The 15,368-nt window shown below is 40.8% G+C and overlaps 1 protein-coding gene across 1 annotated transcript; it reads right to left on the reverse strand.

Moving 5' to 3' along the window:
* Positions 1–1,207: 1,207 nt before the first annotated feature.
* Positions 1,208–12,476, reverse strand: tfap2c (transcription factor AP-2 gamma (activating enhancer binding protein 2 gamma)). Its single transcript, XM_031568130.2, has 8 exons — positions 11,942–12,476; positions 10,186–10,632; positions 9,946–9,997; positions 8,497–8,568; positions 6,315–6,537; positions 5,011–5,129; positions 3,704–3,845; positions 1,208–3,424 (listed from the first exon to the last, which is right to left on the reverse strand). Exons 1-8 carry the CDS (start codon positions 11,987–11,989, stop codon positions 3,130–3,132), a joined length of 1,398 nt encoding a protein of 465 aa, XP_031423990.1. The 5' UTR covers positions 11,990–12,476; the 3' UTR covers positions 1,208–3,129.
* Positions 12,477–15,368: the final 2,892 nt, after the last annotated feature.

Genomic DNA, 15,368 nt, shown 5'->3' on the forward strand with positions numbered 1-15,368 from the left:
CCACTGCACTAAAGGTCTGTGAGACAGGCACACATGATAAGTGCTGTGCTGCTACCTGTTTTTAAACCATCATGGAAGATCAAATGAGTAATCACTAACTATTGAACAAATCATTAGCAATTACATGAGGTTGCTACTGTGCAATAACTGTGATGGGCATTTGACATTGTAGTCCCATGTCTACAACATCAGCACTAGCTGAGACATTCTATCCCCACGGACACCCAGAACAAAGCAAGCTACATAAACAGAAGTCGCAACTCTAGATGCCTTTAGCTAACTTTGTTATGTAAAAAGCCATGACAATTCCCTTGAGTGCTCTTCCATACTGTAGCAACACTATCAGTGTTTCTTCTAGACACAAGAAAAGACGACAGAGGCTGATACACACTATCTTTCTGTGCTGCATTATGCAGACAAGCACGAACACGAATATTAACTATTCTTCACTGTCCAAAAGAAATTTGTCTCCTAACAAATACTCCTCTAACGTAACGTTCCATCCACAATGTGCTTTTAATTCTGTGAGTAAAACTCTGACGACATTTCTGATGTGATGACAGATTGGACTAAGCCAATGCAAATAAAGCCTTCCAGTACGAGGAAGCTGCCATGGCAGGAAGACCTAAGCGGATTCATCTAGGTGTATATCTTCACAAACTGCCAAGGAGATATACTGTACAGAAGCATTAGTAATGAGAGAATCACAGAAGTTATTGTATGAGTGCAGAACATAGAGGTGACTTTGCAAACACATGTATACATTTTAACTAATAGATACCAAAGTCGAAACCAGGCTTGACGCACAGCAAATGGCTTCCTGGGAGGGGATGTAAAACAGGATTTACTACTGGTTACAGTGGTCATACCATTGCCAGCATAATAGTGCAATGCCAGCCACCAAAAAGCCAGTCAAAGCAAGCTACATCTCATCTTTCCCTGGAAAATGACGCCAGGTAACTAAAGGCAGTTACTGCAGTCAACTGTAGGCTGGGCCCCCAGCCACACTGCTGGTCAGACAGGTTCTGGGGGAGCAGCTCATACTTGCCCTGTTGTCAGGCACTTTCTGAGTCAGACGGCTTCCATTCGACCAGCAAGGCTGCGCTTAGCGCTTCGCTAACCGCATGCTTAAACACACAATTGCATGTGTGGCAACAGAGGCTGTGAATTGTAAAAGGCCCTGACCTTCTACCTGTAGATTAGGACAGGTAAGTTCACACAAAAATCAGTTGCATTGTAAAAGGGTTTTCATATTTATTTTGAGCCCTGGCATTTTTGGAATACATGGAATAGTTTCAAGTTTAGTACCAGAGTTGCGTGCTTGTTTATGCACTAGGGACATATTTAAAAAATGAATAGTAATTACAGTTTGTAATAAGCCTTAAAGACAGATAATGGAGAGCCACAATAACAGGGAGTATAGCAATGTTGTGTTATTCAAAGAGGACAGTCTAAAACAATGTGTGTTTGTAATAATACATGTATCAATGAAGAGTGGATGAATATTTGAATGGACTTTAGGAATTGTTTATGTTTTCAAGAGGAAAAGCCAGACTTTCTGAGAAAGACAAAAAAGCCAAGACATAAATCATCATGTGCAACAATGAATGTGAACCAGAACCACAATTTATCTCTCTCATGGCCCTGTGCAACGCTGCTAGGAAAGATCAGATAATGATGTCCACTGTCCCTACTGTTGGTTGGTTTGCCATTTATCCAGATAGAAACTCCACAGACAAGCTTTGGCCAAAATCATCAGCGGCACGCTTCACTAAAAGGGCTGAATGGCTATTGAAGTGTGCCTTTCTCAGACAGTCCTATATATAAAATGGCAAGACTGTGACAAATGAAATTAGAAACAGCATCAAGTTTTTATTCTTTTTTGCCCCAGTACCTTTGGAAGTTTACACATACATGGGAAGCACATCATTCCCATTGTCTAGCCACTAAAGGGTAAAAAACTAACCCATTTACAAAAGTTTAACACATTTTAAAAAGTTAAACCTTACACCAGCATTGTACCAATATTTACAGATCACATTGAATTACAACATAAATTAGAAAATATTTACATTCAGGGGAAGTTAAGTGAAAAATCCTCAGTTTTACTCCAATTTCTAATTTAAAGCACTCCTTTAAAAAGAAATATATACAAATGTATATACATACAGACATACATGCATACAACAAATGGCTTTCAAATGATTTATATTAGCACGCACTTAAGTGTACTTTTAAAATTTCGGAATTTCTATGATTTAATTGAAAAAGTAAATTAATTTAATTTCACACTTAACTGATATCCAGTTCCTCTTACCATGACAGAGACTTTTCATCACTTTTTTTTAGTGTACTATTTCAGTATTAGCTATTATTTAACACATAATGAATTCTTTCATACCCATGCATACACTTCACTCTCACATACAACAACTTATATCACTCCCATGGTCAAAAACACAATAACACTGTTGCCATTGAAGACATTTGAAAGTACAAGCAAAGAACAAATAACGTCTTCTCTAAAATACAGCATCAATTCTCTGCGTGTCCGATACGGAATCAGCACCTCTATGGAAAAGAGGGAGGAAACTGCATGCCCTCCACCTCCTGCACACACACACACACTCTCTCTCTTTCTCTCTCTCTCTCTCTCTCTCTCTCTATCACACACACACACACGTGCGTGCACACACACACAAAATCAAAGTATGAGAGAGTTTACACTCGCAGCCAGCCATCTTGAAATGATGTCCTCGGGAAAACAAGCCTGCTCTGTCCTCTGCCAAAAAGACTGCCCAAAGGCCACTATTGTTGTAGAAAAATCTGTAGACCACTTGCACACTTGGAACCCAGAGAACTTCAGAGAGACCAACCAACGGGCAAAAATAAAAGAAGTGTGAAATGTCTTTTTTTTTCTTTCAAAAATGTCAGGGAAAATTTTTTCTGGATATCAAAGATCTGGAGGGTAGGTATGTGACAAGTGGACAAAATCAGGTTCTAAAATTGAAATAGCAAACATCGACAAACACGTGACAAGTAAATGTAGTTTCAGACGCAAAAAAGTAAGAGCTGGAGGGACAGTCTGTTTCCTGTCTGGTTCGGGGGGCCCCCCAGGCCCCAGGCCCCTCACTTCCTGTGCTTGTCCATCTTCTCTGAGGTTTTGCCGCCGCTGTCGGAAGAGCCTTGCGTGTCGCTGCCCGAGCTCAGGTACATTTTGTCCACCTGTTTGAGCGCCTCGTTCAGATAGTTCTGCAGCGAGGTCATGGCGGCACAGATGGCTGGGGAGCCGAAGCCGTGGGTGATGAGGCTGAAGTGGGTCAAACAGCCCTGGATGCCAGGCTCCAGGATGGGCGCGGGACGGGAGTTCCCCAGCGGGGAGCGGTCCTGACTCAGCAGGTCAGTGAACTCCTTAACGATTTGTCTGAGTGGAGAGGGAAACAAACACGTTCTTACAATACTGTACAGAAGTCGCTTTCCACTTGAGACAAGTACAATATGTATGTACAGTAATTCATTTAGTCTCTGGTGTGGACTGCAATGCATCACAAAGTCATTCTGATAGAAAATGAATGAACACTGAAAAAACTAAATACGTGGATTTCAGTCAATCGTAACATGCATTGCATGCTAAATCTGCAGACTACACATAGGGTTTATGGATGAGGCACTGAGAGTATCACTCTTTCACATGGTGACTTACTTGGCAGCCAGGAGCATGTTTTTGCGGGAGTTGATCTCATTACGTTCCACGTGTGGCCGGCCCAGGTACTCTGCAACCGCTTTTGCCGGAAACTCCGTCTCACTCACATAGCCGAAATCTCTGGCCAGGTGCACGGCCTCTCCTACACATGAGACAGAAGACAGAACTGAAGTTAGGCCTGGGTGACCTTCCTGACTACCATGATGTAAGCATCATACCACCAAGCCACATGCATCTGCCCAGAGATGCAAAAAAGCATGCCAAGCGGTGATCGAACAAATCAGTTATTCGTCTCATTTGCTGAGGCAAAGTGTATGAGTGTGTGTGTGTGTGTATGTTTCTTGTTGGGGGGGTGGGGTGGGGGGGGGGGGTGTTCAGAGATGATAACACCCTCTGAGCATTGGGGGTGGGGTGTAGGGTTGGAGGAGTCATCCTGTATGCTCTTAATGGGCTTATGTGGCCACAGGCACCCGAGAGGCCTATGGAGCCGACAGAGCGTCTTATTGATAGACACGCACATCACTTTCTCCGTCTTTAAGGTCAGCCGCTCCTCTTGGCAAACAAACACGTGATAACAAGTCTCGCTTCAGCTTTGAAGGTCTCTAAATAACACAGCCTCGCAGTCATGTCCCCACTTCTAACCACTCGCCTGGTCATGGCAGAGAATGCCATGGAAAAGCAAAAAAAAAAAAAGTATTCCATGTGGCTAGAGGCACTCACACACTCGTGATTCCAGTAAGAAAGTCCCGATCACTTATGAATCATTAGTTGGATATGTTCCAGAGGACAAAGATAAATGTCAACTAAGTGAATGAACAGCACTGCCTTTTATCAAGAGAGCCCATTAGAAGGTTCTATATGATTCTCACGTGCTTCGTTATCTTCAACTTTGCTTCGACAATCACACCTTTTAAAACACTGGACAGATAAACAACAGTTCACTAGTTTGCTTTCCGGTTCTTCAAGTTTCAGGTGGACAGCTATTTACCACTAAATATTAGGGGTAGACATTTTAGATGTTGTCATTGCTGGCATAAAGTGCCTGCCTGACTGCTGGGAATTGGGAAATGTTTTTTATGTTTATAATTATAGATGGAAGGGGGAGAGTGAGAACCTAATTAAGAACACACAGCTAAGTGATCCTCAGAACAACACTAGAACAACACTAAAGAATACCCCTATGATTGCAGCGCTGAAAGACTGTGCTACATATAGCCAGTGCTACAAATAGCCTATGCTACATGTGCATGCTTCCCACTGATACAACTCATGTTTGTGCACGTTCAAGACATGATATAGTAGCGTACCTTCTACAAGTGCAGTGAGCAATGTGACGTTAGCAGCCTTCCTCCGTCCGGCAGGTAAGTTCAGGCCAATTTTATCCAGCTTCTCTCTTAGGGACCGGCCACCATTCTTCGACTTGGCCCTGTGGAGAGAAAAAATGAGATGATGATGAAACTGAGACTGCTGTAGGAGCTACAAACACACAAAACATTCCCCAACACAAAACATATGCACTATAAAGCATCATGACATGTCAGGCTTATTCTCTATGTCTAAATGTCACATTATGCTGAAAGAAATTCCTCATACTACTTAAATGTCCCTTGCACAAATGCAGCCCAGGGGCATGTATGATTTCATATCAGTAACAGAGATGAAACAAGGAAAGGAGAAACAAGAGAAGGCACCCGGCCCAGAGGACGACTGCAGCAGACAAAAGGATGCTTTTTTGACCTAACAAGCACTGACGGGAATATTGTTCTAGCCCAACAATTTTTTTTTTGCAAGGGGTATATATTTTTTTTCACACTAAAAAACACGCACAATCACACACTGAGATCCCCCACTTGCTGTGGCCGATTCGTTTTTCCACATGACTGAGGCCCAGGCCTCGCTCTCTCCGTGGTGGGTGACAGAGACTGCTTCTTTGGGGAAGCGTGTGAGCGACCCCCCTACCCCCCCATCCCCATCCCCCTCTTATGTCACTGTGTGACCTACTTTACAGTGTCTCAGAGTGAGGGTGTGCTTATGTTTATCTGTGTGCATGTGTGTGTGTGTGTGTGTGTGTGTGTGTTTGTGTGTGTGTGCGTGCATGTATGGCAGAGGCACATGGGAGAAGGAAATCATGCTCTCTTAGCAAAAACACCGATTTTGGTCAGGGGGATATATACCACACCCCCACCCTCCCCCCAGCCCCACTACCCAACACTCTACTGAAGCTCCCAAAGCAACTGACTGATGACATATGGGGCACAAGGTCAACTGCTCTGCGACACTCAAAATCAGCCAAGCAAACCCCAACACATGCCGCGAACACTCACACTCCCAAGACACTGACGCTAAAGCTATAATCTCAATGCACACAACCTTGAAACAAGTCATATTGATTTTCATGTTGACATTTTGATATAGTTAAATTTGTTTAATTTTGAATCAGACCTGAGGGTGAAATCTTGATGACTAGGGTTGAGAAAGACCATGCGTTTACATGCCTGTATGTGCACTCGTTTTGTCATAGGTTGTTCTAGGAAATTCTGCACATTTTGGCCGCAGCTAACACAAGCACAAAGTATTTGTGTGTGTGTCTGTGTGTGCTGACATTACTCACCTTCGCAGAACACCCCCCAGCAGGGAGGCATTGAGACACTCTGGGGGAGACAGGCGCCGTTGCACCTCCGCCACCGTCACTTTGTACTTGGACGTGGAGCTGAGCAGCGAGAGGCGCCCTGGCACTGAGCAGAACACCTCCGTGGGGTTGGACACCATGCCCAGCAGGGACTCCTTCTGGTAGGGGAGCCCAAGGGCATTCCCCTTTGGTAGAGACACGGGACCTGGAGATGAAGGATGCAAGAGAGTCAATAAGCGAAACGTTCTGCCTCTGACTGCAGATGAAAATGTTGAACATACTGAGCATAGAGAGGGAGTTTACCCCCTGAAGTGAATCCTTACTATTATTTTTTCACCTTTCATTTTCTCTTAACTAATATTGAATGATCATGGTCTTAAGCCAAGGGTAAATGGCTAGCAACAACTTCGGAAATGTCATACATTGACACCGTCACAGACACTGTTATGGTATAAGATAAGGTATGACAAAAATAACCACCGTTTTTGCCCACGATACAATAATCTTTTCTAAGGATAGGATAGGTAAGGCAAGTTTATTTATACAGCACATTTCATACACAGAGGCAATTAAATGTGCTTTACATAAAAACAAGCAAAATGAGATACAATAAACAGGATTAAAAGATAGTAATATAATTAAAAGACAAATAATACACCTAAAAGAAAGTAATGTAGAATAAAAACATAGTGGAAGTAGCCCAAATTGTGTGTTTATCCCTTTCAAAGCACAGAATAAGCCCAAGATGTCACTTCCTTGTCGGGAGTCACTAAAGGTCTACTATTCCAGACTTCAAGTGCAGTAAGTGCAGGTTTTTGAGCACAATCACTGGTACATGAAAAGAGAAATGTTTTTAACCTGGTTTTAAAAATTGCTGCATCAAAGATCTTCTGGCAGTTTGTTCCAGCTGCATGCAGCAAAACCGCTAAATGCTGCCTCATCATGTTTGATTTGGGTGACTCTGGGTTCTACTAGCTGACCTGAGTTCATGAAACTAAGAGCCCTACTCGGTTCACATTCTTTACAAATATCAGAGATGTTTTCGTGACCTTAACCATGCAGTGATTTGTAGACTAGTAGCAGCACTTTAAAACTATTCTGTAACTAACTGGAAGCCACTGTAAAGATTTCCGTAATGGAGTAATGTGCTCTGTTATCTTGGTCCTGGAAACTACAGGAGCAGCATTCTGAATGAGCTGCAGCTGTTTCATGTTTTTTTTTTTTTTTGGAAGTGCTGTTAAAAGACCATTACAGTAGTCCACACAATAATCCCGGTTTCCCGTTATTTAATTTGGCTCACCAGTGACTTATTTGCATTGACACTGTGAGTCTATTGGGGTGCAGCCATCAGGTGCGAGTGCCAGATACCTCTGTGTATCATCTGCATAACTATGGTAATCAATGTTATTGTTCTGTAGAGTTTGGCCCAAAGGAAGTTTATAGAGATTGGACAGAGACGGTCCCTGGAGATCCCTGGATGATTCTGCAGGTCATAGCCACCCTATCAGACCAAAGGTGAAAAAGTCACCATGGCCTTCTAAATAATACCTCAGCCATTTCTGGACTGCCCCAGAACATCGTACACAATTTTCCAACCTGTCCTGCAGTATACTATGATCTACAGTGTCAAATGCAGCACTGATATCTAGTAAAACCAAAACTGTTATTTTACCTGAACAAATATTCAGCTGTATATCATTCAACACTTCTATTATTTATTTTAAGAGCCACTTCATTACTGTGGTGAGGTCGGAAGCCTGATTGCTATTTGTCAAAATGACCACTGAGTTAAAAAAAATTGCTGAATTATATGATAAATTCAAGCATGAAGCCTGAAAACGGCCCAGGTTAAAAAGTCACAGTGGACCGAGGGCTAAATGGGCACTGATCTGTTCATCTGATATTGTGAGAACAATTCCCAATCTCATGGCCATTCCACCGAGCTCCCAACACACCACTGGGGGTGGGGGCATACCCATGTGTCTTGAAGAGCAACTCGTGCACTGCAGATGGAATATCACACTTGCCAAAGACCTTCCACCTCATAAATTTGGGATGTCTTTTCAGGAACAACACAACCATGCAGTATCATTTAGGTCTCTGGCTCTCAAGACAAATAGTCTGCCTACAGGTTAACACATACTGCAAGTACTTTAGTCCTCACCCGCAAAAAAGCCACCCTCAAAATAAGTCCTCTGTAAACGATCATGGTTCCTGCCACTTCTTAGTCCTAATACTGAGACAAGAATCACAAGCGAGCAGGTTGATTATTGGGAACTAGGGCAAAACTCCCTGTGTGCTCTTACTACTCAGTTGACCACACTAAATCACAAACAAAAAATATCGAATGTAAAATTGTGAGTGTGATGCTAAATATGATGCTAAATGTTTATCTGTTATATGTTACAGAGCTGTATCTATAAAATTCTGAGAAAATCAGCATGTCTTGATGTTTTTCTGTTTTGTGTTTATTATTGTATAATTATAATTTTTTTCAAAGAATTCAAAATTATATTTAGTGGGAAGGAAAACAAATTGTCGTACCAGAAAAATAAAAAAATATACAGTTTCATAGCATCAGTAAAGCATATATTCAAAGTAATTATTTCATAATAGTGAATTCTGAATCAATGTATTCATAAAACCGATAGGAAACCTTCAGATAATAACAGTACAAAACAGTATGCAAAGACAGTTTTATATTCATTGAACCCAGGGTAGAAATATCTTGGCTCTCGTAGCAATATTTCAAGTCAGAGCAAAAGACTGTCCTGACTACCGTCTGAATTTATGCAAAGTGCCACACCCCAAGTATAGCTGCCTGAAAACTATCCTTGGGAAGTATATGTGTATACATATGTGAGAGCATGTCTCTGTGTGTGTGTGTGCGTGCCAGTGAGACAGCAGTAAACTAAATCCTGTGACAGCTCTTCAGTGGAAATTGAAAAGAGCAGAGATCGCCGTCCTCAACAACAAATATTTCAAGACATGGAGTCTATGGGGATCAGCATAGTGTCTTAAGGATTGCCCAACCTTCACAGCTTGTCAGTCAGCTAGCCTGTCATTTTCAAAGAATTCTACCTGGCTGAATTAGCTTTCCTTTCTCACTTTGGAACTATAATGCACTCTGGATCAAGCTGAGATTATTTAAGTGCACCACATGACTAAAGGGATTAAGGATTTACATATGAACCAGAACAACCAACACACCTCACAATCCCCATACAAGTAGCCGTATAGGTGCTCCTTTAGCTTTTTTTCCTAGCAGTAAGCCACAAAGAACAAAAAGCTGGTTCACCGAGAGTAACTATTTAACACCACAAAGTGCTGTCCAAAAAGTCTGATTGATACTTTTTCAGTTATTTTGTTTGTTATATTTACAACATCGAGACAACTATCTTCACCATACTGCACTTTGTGGTTTCTTCTCTGGAACTTGTTGCATCATCAGTTCACAATTAGAAAGGCATACGTTTCCATTGTGCCACAAACACTGTAGTGTAAAACGCTTTCTCTAAAAATCAGCTTAATAGATTTTTTCATTTTTTCCTGATCAATTTTAAACAAATTTATATTATTTAAACAGCAATGAAGTTGAAACCTTGAAACCAACCTTTTTTGATCACTGTCTGGTCTGCCATTCCAATACTGTGATCATCCACATGCTGTAGGAAAAGTAAAGTTTTGATTAATCACATTGCTTCTATACACAAAAGAATGCATCTGCAGGATACAAGCATTCAATTCCGTGGAAGTGGGAACAACCTAACCAAACTTGTTTTTTGCCAGTCATAGTTAGTTTTCCCGAGACATGTTTTATTCATTAGCACCGTACATAGTCATTGAGACCCACCTGAACATCGTCTAAACCGTGACCCATCTCGTGTAGTCCCATGTTCTCTCCAATAGAGTCGATGCCTTGGACATGTGAAGGTAGAAGCTCCGGTCGTCGAAATCCTTCTCTTCTCAACCCTGACGAGCCACCGTCCAGACCCAGTATCTGACTGGCAAGGCCGCTGCGGGGTCCAATCTCCTGACTCTGACGACCAGGCCATGACTGCTGCTGGCTGGATGCTTGGGACTGATGTATAGAGTTGATATTGAAAGGGTCACTAATATGGGAATAGGGGTCGCTGGACTGAGGATACGATAGAGGTTGGTAGGGGGGAGGGAAGTACGGCGGCTGGAAGTCAGAGCTGCCCGAATGCGACAGAGATGGAGCCGGGCTATAGAGATGCTGGCTCACGGCGGGCAAGTGTGGTAACCTTGGGTTCCCATTACTACTGCCATCATGTCTTTCCTGAAAAAAAAGATCAGTAGATCAATAAAAAACTAGATACACAGAGGATCGATGGAAATATATAAAATAATAGCAAGTAAATAACAATGGCAAATAGGCCTTTCCATACAGGCCATTCCAAAATATTCTCTGGCTTACGTTTTTATCCCGGACGTTATGTTCGGATTAACGGTAAAGGTAGACAACAGTCAGGTCGAAACTGTAAGACCTCAGATGATCCATAAGTGAGGCAACATGCTAATTTACAGATGCAGTAAATTAACAGCAACTATCCAACATGCAACTGGTTAAGAGTTACATTTCTGCTAATTAAATTTTCAACTTATAACAGTTGTTCCTGGTCTTTAAACTCTGCCTCTACTCAGCCAAGACTATATATTATCTTTCTCTTCACCGGAAAACAGAAAGCCATATCGAATGGTTGTCACTATGGCTGAGTAATATCAGTGACCCTTGATGGGTATCTTTAAATGTGCAAAATGTACCGATATAAACATAGCTTTGCACAACATGTTGGCTAAGTTTATGCTAAAGCTTAAGAGAGGCGGACACATAACCTAAATAGAGGAAGGTAACCTAATAGCCACACAGTTTTGTTGGATGAAGCAAAAGCAGAGGTATTATAGAATAAACAAATGCTATCCACTGGTAAATGCCAAATACTCAGCATTTGCCAATGAGTGTCAGTGGCTTGTCAAATTGGCCCATCTTTATGTGAGCTGTCTCAATCGTTCTTCCTCAAAGTAAATGTAAGAGGAAAGCAAGTTTCTTAACAAATCGACAAGACAACAAAAATACTATTTAAAGAAATCCAAGAAAAGGAAACGTAATGACATAGGCCTGCTGTAAATAAATTACCTATACTATCAGAGCAATAGTGCTGATTCGACTGGCCAATTGCTTGAAAAAACTAAACAGATACTTAATGAAGAAATTAGTAAAACAATCACGTTGCAACACGTTTTTATATATTTTGAAAGTGTAGGCCATTTGAAGTTGTACGTTTCCTACTTATAGAATAATACCACACAATTCGCGAGGAATGTGTTTGTGTTTTATTTAAAACACAATACATTTATACATTCATATATTAAAAATTGTGGGCCTAACCTAGGCTATTGAAACCAGAGCTGACAGAACTTTAGACAATTGATGGTAGCCAGTATGGTTGTCTGTCTTCCCGCAGTGGTTATAGCCCATTAGGTTACATCAGCCCAATCGAAACCTTTTTCTATTTTGTAAAAAAAAGAGTCGACTCCAGTGAGTAAGGTGTAATCTGCAGTCTATTTAAAGTTTTAGGCCCACTCACCTCACAGTCCTCCTCGTACTTTACGTTATCTGCTAGCTTCCACAACATTTTTAGACAGCCAAATTTCAAGAAGAAAGATCTGACTGAAGAGTTGGTTGTCCACGAATCCTTAATCCAGATAGTTTAAATATTTGTTCAAAGAAAATAGGCATCAACTCGTTCTAAGTCACGAAGCGCCGTTTCTGTAACCGTAAAAATATTCTTTCTGAAGAGTTGTACTATCGTTGAAGCACGGATCCCAACACTGTTCGAAATGACTACAAAGATAAGTCCCGTGTTTCTAAAGACGTTGCAGAAACAAGTGACACACCAAAAAGCGTTGCACTGCAGAAATAAGAAACTCTACTCCCTCTGATGGCCAAAGTGTTTTGGTTCAATCCCACGGAACTTCTCACTCTTCGTAAAACGCTTCAGATCTAGGCTATATTTGCATTGCCAGTACAAGTAGGCGTGACTCTCTGATGATGTCATGGGTAACGCTCGGAAATAGATATTGCCTATTGGCTACAGCAACAATGGAGGACCAATACAGTCACTGTCCGTCTACCTTGATAGCAAATACAAAGTTTGGTTACTAAATAACTAAATAACAAGAAACTGGGATAAATGTGTTCAACTGTTGCAGATTTAAACTGATTTACTGAAATTATGATTTACTACTCAGTATCCAATGTCTGTCGAATAATACATAATTATAGTGATCCTTACCTATTGGTTTTAATTCAATGAAGAATTATTCATGTCACAAAACGTTTGAATGGAGAAGCATTCCTTCACGTTTCTTAATATTTCTGACAGTTAATCTACATTATTTATCAACAGAACAGAACCATGCACCCATTAGCCTATGCATTGTTGTGTCAATTAGAAGTTTGTTCTAGGCTACATGGCAGAAAGGCCTTGAAATTAGCTCAAGGTATTCTGATAAAACAGTCATTTAACCTTCCTGTATTTATATAACCGTATTAAGATGGCGATTGTCTTTGGTCTTTTGTTGATGCATTGTTATGAATCTCAACACAGAACACAAATTGATTTTCTCTGGGACTATATTGGGGTCAGACTTACCGAGAGCAACATGTGATAGGCCCACCACATCTCATCGTCAACATATGTATAGGCTACTCATCCGTTGAATAATGTTTATCTCACTGCTTAAATCTGGTACACTGCAATGCTTTAGAAATGCGACAGCTAAAATAACACATTTCCACCTTATTTCATGTATGCAACCAGGCGAACATCACGTAGGTTAGGTTTTTTTTTTCGTTTTAAGATAAGGCTACCTTCGTATTTGATTTTAGCCCACGAAATAAATCAGAAAGGATAATACGAAAATATGTCAATAATAATAATAATGATAATAATTGAGCCATGTCATAAAATGTCGTTAGAATTGAAACAAACTACTCTTTAGTCAGTTTAATTCGATAAATATATCGAAGAGAAAATTCATCTAAGCACTGATAACAATATCTCTCCATTGGGAAACCCTAACATTATCAAATCAAATTAAATGAAACAAAACAAATGAAATACATCAGAACATAAGGCCAATGGGAGAATGGCATATCAACCTTCTTCATTCGAGGCTGTGTGATTCTCGGTTTGAAAAAGACTTACCTGCTGAGTAAGTCTAGTAGTAAAATACTTATGTGCTGGTAAGAGATGTCGAAAACTTATGTGCTGAGGATTGTCTAACACACAAAACACACTTTCCTTTACAGCACTGAACGAGTTCGGTTCAGGAATCTCAATCTCAAATGATGCTATGCAAAACTGCAACGCAGCAAATGTGCGGTGTTGTATGCAGTACTGGACAAGCTTGCATGAGCATAAACTACATACTAAATCATTTGAATTTTTTGAACAGCTTATCGGTCAGTCAGTGTTTCATCAGTGCAGTAGTCTATTGTAGGACATTGTATACTGAATTTGAGAGAATGTCTCCGTCCTATTTTATACCTATCTAAGTAGATATAAAGGAATTATTTTGTCGTATAATTATCTCAATGCAGTTGGGATGGAACAATGCACCACTATTGTTATTTTGTTGGCTTACCACAACACCTGTTTTAATTTAACTTCGTCTTAACGGCTGACATCCAATATTTTACAATGGATTCTTAAGATGCGCTATCATTGACTCCAACCCTCATAGGCTTCTCTCGTGACAGGTAACTATTTTGACATGTTCGAAAGTCCAAGTAGGCCTATATATAGTAGTATATAAATAAAACATTGTTTCGAGTTGGCCGGTTACCATAATTGTATTCCCTTGACATAAAACCAGAGCAGCCAAAACATGAACAATCGTAGCATATATCTTCACAGTTCTGTCAGGAAAGTCTTTGCTGTCTCATAATCAAGGCGTGAGCAATAGTATGATTGGCATTATTCAAGTACTGAGTAACTTACCCGCCAGTCTAACCTGTCTAGTAAAGACATCTGCATGGATAGATCTGCAAGTCCTGCCGCAAAACAGCGACTGATGGCTTCACAAGGTCTTTGCATCGCTGACTACACCTGGATGCACTCGAACGCGCATGCGCTTCAAAGTGAAACACCTGAGAGGCTTCAGTATAACGTTGGCGCTCTCTGGCATTCAAATCACTGGAGCTGATCACCGGAGTTGATACGGTCACAAAATCTCCGAATTTAGGCTACTAAAGAAAAAAGGAAAACCGAGAATGGTCCTCAATTCGTTGAACGAAAAGAGCAACAAATCACCACAGGCCGGCCTATGTTGCATGCGATAGCCTACTGTATGAGATGAATTTAGAATTGTTTACGTCGGGGACATTTCCAGTTAATTAAAAAAAAATAGGCTTTTCAGTTAAGTTTTATTGGTTATTATTTTGTATTATTTATTGGTCTTAAAATGCTTCACCTATACCCTACTAGGTTTCCCAAAAGTATCACAAGCCTAAGCAGTTCGTAGAATAAGACTTTTAAAGTATCTTTACAATTTTGGAGCGTTTTCCGAATGCATCGTATCTAAATAGCAGGCCTACTTGAAAATGCTCGTAGATTTACGTGTGCTCCGGAATAGTCGTAGACGGCTAGGGATAATAGTGGCTTCTCACTGGGGTCACCAGCAGGACGTACAGGGAAATTACAACTAACAATACGTTTATCAATGCAACTGAAATGCATCGGTAGGTTCTCGTCCTTTATTATATTTCAATGTAGTCAATCACCTTTTCCTTTAAAAAAATCCAATCTATTTTAAGCTCAAAGAAATATGATTAAACTATGGACACAAAATTGCTTTTGTCTAACCTTTTTGAAAGGGGAGGTGGTGGGGGCATATTGCAGCCTATTTAGGGCCCTAGACCTATGGCTCACAAGTTGATGCAGGCAGTGGAGGAGATTTGGGAACGAAGTTCCATTAGAGAGAGGGAAAAAGTATTGAAAATATGAATAC

This window comes from Clupea harengus, chromosome 5, assembly GCF_900700415.2.
Source record: "Clupea harengus chromosome 5, Ch_v2.0.2, whole genome shotgun sequence".
NCBI lineage: Eukaryota > Metazoa > Chordata > Actinopteri > Clupeiformes > Clupeidae > Clupea > Clupea harengus.